General features: G+C 38.1%; 1 protein-coding gene across 1 annotated transcript; it reads right to left on the reverse strand.

The window, feature by feature from the left end:
• Positions 1-1,715: 1,715 nt before the first annotated feature.
• Positions 1,716-8,643, reverse strand: LOC118796045 (phospholipid scramblase 1-like). The gene is made up of 10 exons (XM_036554875.1): positions 8,602-8,643; positions 8,171-8,199; positions 7,583-7,633; positions 6,124-6,174; positions 5,614-5,693; positions 5,208-5,250; positions 4,253-4,473; positions 3,561-3,722; positions 2,148-2,276; positions 1,716-1,748 (listed from the first exon to the last, which is right to left on the reverse strand). The coding sequence occupies exons 2-10, from the start codon at positions 8,181-8,183 to the stop codon at positions 1,716-1,718; spliced, it is 783 nt and encodes a 260-aa protein (XP_036410768.1). The 5' UTR covers positions 8,184-8,199; positions 8,602-8,643.
• Positions 8,644-8,930: the final 287 nt, after the last annotated feature.

Raw genomic sequence — 8,930 nt, forward strand, 5'->3', positions numbered from 1 at the left:
TTTAGTTTTTCAAAAGGGTTATTTTGTGATTGTTTAATAGCCAGTCTGTTAGAACATTCACTTGTGCCTCCTGGACACATAAAAGGCTTGGGTCAAAAACTGCTATTGATTGTACTTGGAAAAGGGGAAAACAGTAACATTACAGAAAGCAAGTTTTAATTGTATACCTTTTTTTTTTAAACACAAACTCATTGTAACAGGTGAATATTTAAAGCAGTGGACTTACACTCAATGTATTTTAAATCCTTCTACAAGGCTGGTGGTTCAAATACTATTTTTCCAAAACATTCGATCCGTGTTGACCTAAGGGTAACATTATATGTGTTATCTAACGTCCATTCAATTCTATTTGTCAAAAAATAAGTGTATTCGCATTGAACATTTAACAGCACCAGACTAATAAACTGGTTAAAATAAAGGTCTATCGATGTTCAAATTAAGCAGTTTCGAAAATTTAATAACTTAGCCTACAAACAACAAACTACTAAAACAAGCTCCACAAGCTCCAGAACACTTTCTTGCCCTGGACGTGACATTTCCCCCTCAGGTAACAAAAACTCACTTTGTAGGCTAATCATAGTGCAGGTAAAGATAACAATACTGGCATTAGCGAACTAGCTAGATAATTACTTTGCCTATTTCTTGTAAACTGATCGTGACATAGCCTACTGGCTGTAATGTGTGAATTTTCTACTATCCAATGTTAGCTAAATAACGTTACTCTGTAAATTAGTTCCATTACATACAGGCTCACCTGTATTAGCCGGAATAGTGGAGACATTTTTCCAAGAGTCGGTTAGTTAACGCAAAGCAACGCGGTCTGCATTACAGATCTCTAATTCTTTTTGCTGATTTCATACGACACATAGTCCATTTAAAGAGCCCACTCACCTGTGTGAGCAACGCTATGCTCCGCTGCCCCGTTTCCCTGGCACCGCGTGACGCCAGTGTGTCTTAATCTACCGACATTTAAAACGGGTTACGCGACCGGACACTGCAACGTATTATATGGAGCCAAAACGGTTGTTGATTTTAAAATGTAAAAAAAATTCTCGAAATGGCATCTTTTTCGCGCATTTATCCCTGGAATACACCACAGAATACCTTACTTCGACCTTGTCTAGGTTGTCTACAAATGTCTCTGGAAAGTTTGAAATCATATGGTATACATATGCTGGCGTTTCTCACAGACATAGAATGAAATTGAAACACGTCCGTTATCATTTGTTAAGAAAAAAGCATTTATTCAGTTTAAATATAATGTGAAACAACACAAATTCAGTTTTATGGGAACATCGACTGGACACTAAATCCAGAATATGAAACAAATGAAAACTGATGCTATAAATGAACAACTTAAGAATGTCTTCTTTATGTGCCCTTTGCGGTTGCACGGCAGAATGAGTTGAATAATCTTGAATAAGAATAATCTTCAGTAGGATGAAAATTATTCGGCCTGGAGAGAGGAAGAAATCGGAAAGCCATTTAGATCTGAAAACGACCTCAAGAAGTACAATAAATCGATACATCCTTCATCACCCAATCAATGGTTTCCCTTAACTTTGACTGAAAAAAAAATGCATTAAATGCAAGTGATACTTTTTTCTTAATAAAATGGTTAAGCAGCAACCAATATAGGAAGAAACGTTTATGTTGATATTGAAGAAAAGGGTTTGTGTTTTAAAAATACTCACAGTTCGTCGAATGCATTTGTCCTAAAGATGATTATCCGTATAATACATGAAGTCCTAACAAAGACAAAGAAAAACAGAAAGAAATATTACTTTTCTGTCCATTTTCTATACAATTCTATGAGTAATGCATTTGTCATTGGAATTCATGGCTATTTCACTGTATACACAGAGTATCAAGAGCACTGCAAACTGATCAATTGAAATGAAATAAAGTCTGAATGAAAAGAAGTCAAATGTAAATGAGAGAGAAACTGGTCTGTGGGAAAGGGGATCATTTCTGGAGAGTACAGTGTATCATGACCATAAATGCTAATTAGATGCATGACACTTGTGACCATTTGTACTTTTATTAAAGCTTGCCTTTCTCATTAAAGCGATTAACTAGTGGTGGCATGTCTTTTATATGCACAAGTTCAGTGTATCAGCAGGCACATGATGCTGTGCATCACTTACAATGAGAATGCAGGCTCCCAACATCACAGCCTTTATTTTGACATCAAGGTTTACAGGGAAGGTGATCACAAAGTCCAACCACTGTCTGGTGATCTTGCCAACTGCCTCCGTTTCATTTAAGCTAATCACCTGTAGTTACAGAAAGACACACAAATCACCGTTCAATTCAAGAAAATAAATCAATAATTAATCAATAATAAATACTAAAAGAGATTGAGCCGATTTGTTAAAGAGTTCACATAGTTGATTCCCAAATTGCAGGTGCATCAGTTGTAGAAGTGGCAAAATTATTTAATGTGTCATGGGAAAAAGAATCATAAATCATGGTGGTATATCGCAAAAATGGAAAAACTTCATTGGGTAAGAGGAACAATGGTTGCAAGTTGAAGCTCAATGACAGGGATAGATGGACAGTCAAAAACCATGAAACAGTGGCCTTGAAAATTACCACAGAACTGAATCTATGCCTGTGGAACTCAGCCTCTGCAAATATTGTGTGCTGTGAACTGCACAAAGTTGTTATTTATAGTAGGGCAGCCATTCAGAAACCACTTAACCAAGGCCAATGTGCAACAAAACATAACCTGGGGGCAATGAGCAAAAACCTGGTCTTCCTCTTTTTTCTACGTATGGATAGGCGAAAGCCAAAGGAAGCCTTCAGCATGCATTCCCAGTTCCCAGTTCCCAACTGTTAAACATGGTGGTGGATCTGTTATGGTAGGGGCAGCCATCTCATAGGGGTCATTGTGTCTGCATAGTAGAATTAAGGCCAAGGAATGCAAACCCATTTTAATAGATGAGGGTTTGGGGCGTTACAAATATCCCACTAGACATAGAACTACAGAATCTGTTCTAAAGGCAAAGCGTGGCTCAAATCTTTTAGTTTTATTTAAAACTTAACACACACACACACACCAACATACACCAACATACACACACACACACACACACCAACAAATCCCTTATTGCTTAGGACATCTGTCTGTCTTAGGCCAGTTATGGTTTGATCACATCATATTGTTTCTTTTACCTTGCCTCTCAGTCAATTATCCAAACCTGTGGATGATTACCATGAAAGTCTCACGGTGGGTTTGAAACAGCAGATTTTTATGTTGGGAGTGCGCAGCAAGATTCACTCTTCAGAGTGGATTGCTCAAACAGTCACTGTTGTCAAGAGCTTGCATATGTTTGCACAAGAAAGGCTTTCTGTTTGTTATCACCTTGCCGTGCTCTCTAACCAGCAATGTGATTTCACACAGTGCAAACCTGAAAACTCTATCCTTGATTTTTCCTTGTATTTTGTCATTATGTTGCATTGCATATCACCCAGCAACAGCCCCTCTGGGATCTCTACCCTGTTTCAACAAATATGTTGAGTTATTTTCTCTCATTTATGTGCAATGGCTGCCATACCTCGAAATGTACATCCAGGCAGCATCTACAGAAACAAAATGGTCCCGCAATCTTTAGAACCGGCTCTTTCCTCTCATTCTGAATGGTGAACTTTGGAAGGTAGGGGTGCCAATCTTGAACAACATATCCAATCGGGTTGCCAGGTGGAGACTGGACTTCAAGCTGAAAAGAAGCACATGATACACGTTCAACACACGTCTAAACATTACATATTACTAGCTTCACATATATACTGTTGAATATAATTCATAACGTGGAATTTTGTAATTTATTTGTCTACGTGTCCATATAGTTACATACATTAAAGAGATTTATTCTTCATTGACCAACATTTTCTCAAGGATATGCAGTTGATCATGGCAAACATTAAAAATGTATTCCTGATGGTTTTGAAATCATACTTTGACATTACTCTCCATCATATGTATGCCTTATAAGTGTAATCAGTGCCAGAAGAGCTTGGAATAAAATCCATAAAATGAAATCCAAGTAGGAAAAAATATTCAATATGTGCATTTTTGTGTTTCAGAGTTAGTTAGTAAGTTAGCATACAATCAAGGGTAAATGTAAATATGAAATATATACTGGTATAATGTTTTTTGCAGGGGATACTGAAGGTTAGACATGGATGACCAAAAATGAAAATGAAATATAGTCAATAATTTAATTAATAAATCTTAGTTAAATCTTGCCTCCTGTAGGCAGCTGGGGAAACAGCAGGCACCACAGTTCAGGGGGCGGGTCAGAGTCATGACCTGCTGCCCAAGGTTATCCGACAATCTGAAGACAAAGGGCCGCAAGCCAGCAAAACACTGCATAGTGCACCAGTCATTTTCCTCCACAGCGTAGAGCAGCTTCTGTCCCGCAGTGTTCTTGATTTTGTATGTTTTCTCGGAGACTGTTCCAAAAATAACTGAAGGAAGAAGGGGAGTAGTCAGCCTTTTTTTTTCAGTAGTCAGAGAACACCTCTTGTTTCATACACCGCTTCACTTTGGTACCGCAATCGAAAAGATTGTGTTGGCATTGAGATGGTTGGTTGTTGCTGTTTGCCCATCATCAGCTCGAATCTAGTGTCATTTATCACATCATCAGTATTTGCCCTGTATCAGCATGACTGTCTGTAAACATTAACACCCATTGTGTTAGCCAACACCTCTGGAATCCTGTAGTAACTGGTGATTGTCCAGCTGTGCATGTATTGATGCATACTCTAATGAGTGCTATTTGCCTGCTACACAATGAGTAAGCTTTTCAGTGTGTCAATAGAAACTTATAGTACTGTGGTCAGAAAGGATGTAATTCTGGCCTCTGAAAACACGTGTGTTATTATTGTATTTTATTTTTCATTTAATGATCCTTTTATCCATCATTTCATTTTAATTTTATCGTGTTTTAACGTGTGGCTTACCAATGGTTGTACCTATGACATATGTTCATATGTTTCCTGTTAAGGTATTCTACAGTTTGCATATTATTTGTTTTCATTTATAAAGTGCCTTGAGCTGCAATTTTTGTATGAAAGTGCTATATAAATGTAGTGTATTATTATTACTATATAGTATATGATATTATTATTGTTTTTGTTATTTCTTTGAAGAATTGGCCTTGGATTTCTTTACTTTATTAATTTGATTGAGGGAGCAGTACCTTCAACACAATCACATTTCTTGGCAACAAGCAATTGATCCATCTGTGAAAATAAAAATGCAGTTGTATAATTTCACCCATCCAAACAAACCCTGACTGGTACAGCGCTGCCAACAGCCCCAGATTGACTGTGCAACAGTGACATCACATGTGTCGGATGCAATGGGTGAAGCTGAAACCTGTAGTTTCTGTCATTTCCTTATAAACATATATATCCATAAAGCCCATTCAATACACTGATAAAATGTCACTACTGCACCACTACAAATTTTGTTTCAACATGGTGATATTAGGTAGTATACAATTATATGTATACATTCTGCATAAAACATTATTTTACATATAACTTAATGGCAGTCTTAAGCAGGAGGATCCCAAACACATGTTTGATGCGAGAAGACCTCACCTCAGTCAGGAATTCCAGGCCCTGGGGGCAGCCAGAGGGTCTTTGGGGTACAGGCATTGGTACAAGGGGGGTCTCACAGCCTAAACGGGAAAAATGGATGGACATTTCCCACCAAAACACACAGGTGCAAAGTTTCCACATCAAAGTCATTCCACGTTCTGTTTGACCTCAAAAGCTTATCCTCAAATGCTAGTAATTATACCCATGGAAGGACTGTTCTTAATGAAATTTCCCTTCACCTACCAAAAATAGTGAACACTCTCAGGAGCACACAAGACACCATTCAGCTGTATGAAGACTTGACTTTACAGTGAGAGAAATGGTCACACCAGAGAAAGCCTTTCTGAGTAGTTAAGTTATATTTCTAATATACGCAGATTACTCTGACCTACATTTTGAATAAATTAGTATGATTGTTATTGTGAGTTTTAGCATCTACTGCATTACTTATTGAGATTTTTTTCTTTTTATAAACCTAAAAAAGGTCTGGGGTTTCACTGTGCAACTTACTTGAATCTTGAGGGAGGGCGGAGTTGTTTTTCCCCCTTGGCTGTCTGATAGCTGAAATGGAAGATTGAGAGGTTTGTTAAGATGCACTGTGGTTTCAGTCACATGACTGTACACTTCAGTGGCAGTGTCTCCCAGGGTGTCAACCTAATGTGTTCACCTCACTGTATTACGTGGGTGACATCACACCCTTGTGCATATGGTCACATCCTGACACCAGGGTGAGACACCATCTCCTATAACCATTCATAGCACAGTACTTTATACAACATTATACATGACTCAGTGATGTTTTTCACAACAAAGGCACAGAGTCAGTTTTGTGAGTTGCACAAGGACACTTGCAGCAAGGAAGTACTGCACTGATATAAAAGAGTTTAAAAACACCACAACAGCAAATCGAATTCATACAGCCAGGAGTTGAGCTACAATGTGCTAGGGAAATTTCACAAGCTCCTGGTTTCACAGTGTGTGGCACTTTATGGTCTAAACTCTCTGCTGTACATGAGGCCCATGTGTAAATAAAAGGATAAATGAATGACCATCAATAGATACATGATCCTGTTTCCTTAAATAAACAGTTTATATATGAAACTGCTCTAGTGCGTATAATCAGTAGCCACAGGTGACAGCAACTGCAGGTGGTTACCAGTGCAGCTCTGCATTTTTCCATTCAAGTGCTTCCCTTATTCCTCCTTTCCCTGTGCTGCAGCGCCACCTGCTGACCTGAGATATTAGTGCTGTGGAACCTGAGCCTTGAAAGCAAATGACATCACGCTGCTGCCATTGTTTCATGTGGATTTTCATGGTCTGCCATTCACTGATCCTGGATCAGTGGCTGAGGTTATTGTCACACAGGGCCTGAGATCTCTGAGGTCCCGCATGTCATTGTTTTAATATAGTGACTTGACGTGCCGTAGTATTCGAGGCTGTCCAGTTTCAGGTTAGCACATTTTAACTTGTGGTAGTGTTTGAATTGTGTTGTGCTCACGCTCACTGATCTGGGAGTGTGGTTAGCCTAGTCTGATACCGTTGCTTATTAAACTCAAAGTTGCTCTGGTTAAGAGCATGTAGTAAACTAATGTAATGTAGTTTTTCCTTGCTCAGGGTGCAGAGGAACTAACTCAGGTAGTTACGAAATATTCAATATAATAATAATAATAATAATAATAATAATAATAATTGATATGTGGTCCCTTGGCTTATAGCTAGAGCCAGCTCTGTGTTGACAAACTGATCTTTGTAGCTTTAAGAAAGATTACACCGCTTCTCACCCTAATATCATGTCTCCGCTCCGCTACACTGGCTACCTGGTATGGTTTAGACAAAATTCAAAACTCGGGTTCTAGCCTACAAAGCAATAGCAAAAACTGCACCCCCATAATTAAAATCTGTCATAAAAATATGTAGGTATAAAAACACATTTTTGGCTTTTCTCTTCTTTCCCTTCTTTATCACTTACCTGAGGGCTGAGAGAAGGGACCATTATTTTCCCGACCTGGTTGTTGGACAGCTGAAATATAGTATTAAAGGGTTTACTTTTGCTCCATTTACTCTTTATTAATCGGTCAGCGATATAACTTGACCACTGAGCCGACACCCCCATCTCAACCACTCGAAGAATTACACTGTGCTTCTGCGCTGCTTACAATCTTTAGAGGGAAAGTCATTTCACTTCTTCATGACATACCGTAAGATAGAAAAGCTGTGGCACTGTGTCATTAGTTCAGGATATTCCCTTCAGCAAAGAATGAGGAGGAAGAAAGAAACGTTCCCCTGAGGTTTGCAAACTACAGTATATTATCACGATAGTCAGTGAATGCTCTGGAATGATAGCTAAATCACAGCTGCTGCCTGGTATCTCAGAAATGAAATTTCTGCCAAACTGTAAGTCATCACCTGCAACTGTCTGCCTCGACAGCAGACGACTATTTGCCTCATGGACTTTACTATATAATAATTCATTGTGTGTGAATGTTAAGATGTCAGCATGAAAGAGATCGTAAAAAGAGAGTGTGGTTCATATCTAATCCGATTTTTGATCACTAACCTGAATATGCCATTGGTCTGTCCCAAACCCTTTGAGAGGAATAAATGACAACATCACTTAAAAATTCATGGATATCATGTTCAGCGCTTTATAATACAAAACATGCATGAGTTTTGATAGTATTTCATGTATACTACCTGACTAATAATATATGTTTTTATGTATAATTTGCAGTATACATATGTAACTCTGAAGTTGGTCTCTTCCACCTCGTGCTAATAAATGCTAACTGTGTTATGTGTAGCATTAATTTTGGTTGTCATTTCTTTAAGTAACAAGATAATAACAGTAAATCTGGAAAAATATGGTTATTATCATCACAGTAGTAGTAGTAATTATACTAGTCATCATCTTCACAACTAGTAAATAGTTTAAATAGGGGTATTGATGGAGACACATAACTATGGCAAGTAGTAAAGAGAATTTCTCACCGTTCCAGTATTTAATGTGTTGCTTCTTCTATCAGAACTCCTTCTTGGTGCCACTGAACACCTCACAGTTGTCTTACCACATATCTGTGGTTGAACGTGGGTACAGGGGGTAGGGGGTGGAACAGTAGTTTGGCTGTCCACTTCCCGGAAAGATCACACTTCAAGTGAAAACTTGTTTGTGATTGCTTGATAGGGAAGGATCACATTATTTAAGTGTTATGTTTAAGCGTTAAGTTTTGTTATTATGTTATTTAAGTTAGTTTTGTATAAAGTGATTGGTTTTGTGAGTGTATTTTCCCGTTTTCTTCAATGTTTAAACATTTTCCATA

Source organism: Megalops cyprinoides, chromosome 20 (genome assembly GCF_013368585.1).
Source record: "Megalops cyprinoides isolate fMegCyp1 chromosome 20, fMegCyp1.pri, whole genome shotgun sequence".
Classification (NCBI taxonomy): domain Eukaryota; kingdom Metazoa; phylum Chordata; class Actinopteri; order Elopiformes; family Megalopidae; genus Megalops; species Megalops cyprinoides.

Coding starts and splice junctions, on each gene's coding strand:
- LOC118796045 (XM_036554875.1), bottom strand. Junction 6,175..7,582: donor TCCCTTCTCTCAGCCCTCAG/GTAAGTGATAAA, acceptor CTTCCATTTCAG/CTATCAGACAGCCAAGGGGG. Junction 4,474..5,207: donor GAAATGTGATTGTGTTGAAG/GTACTGCTCCCT, acceptor TTCTTCCTTCAG/TTATTTTTGGAACAGTCTCC.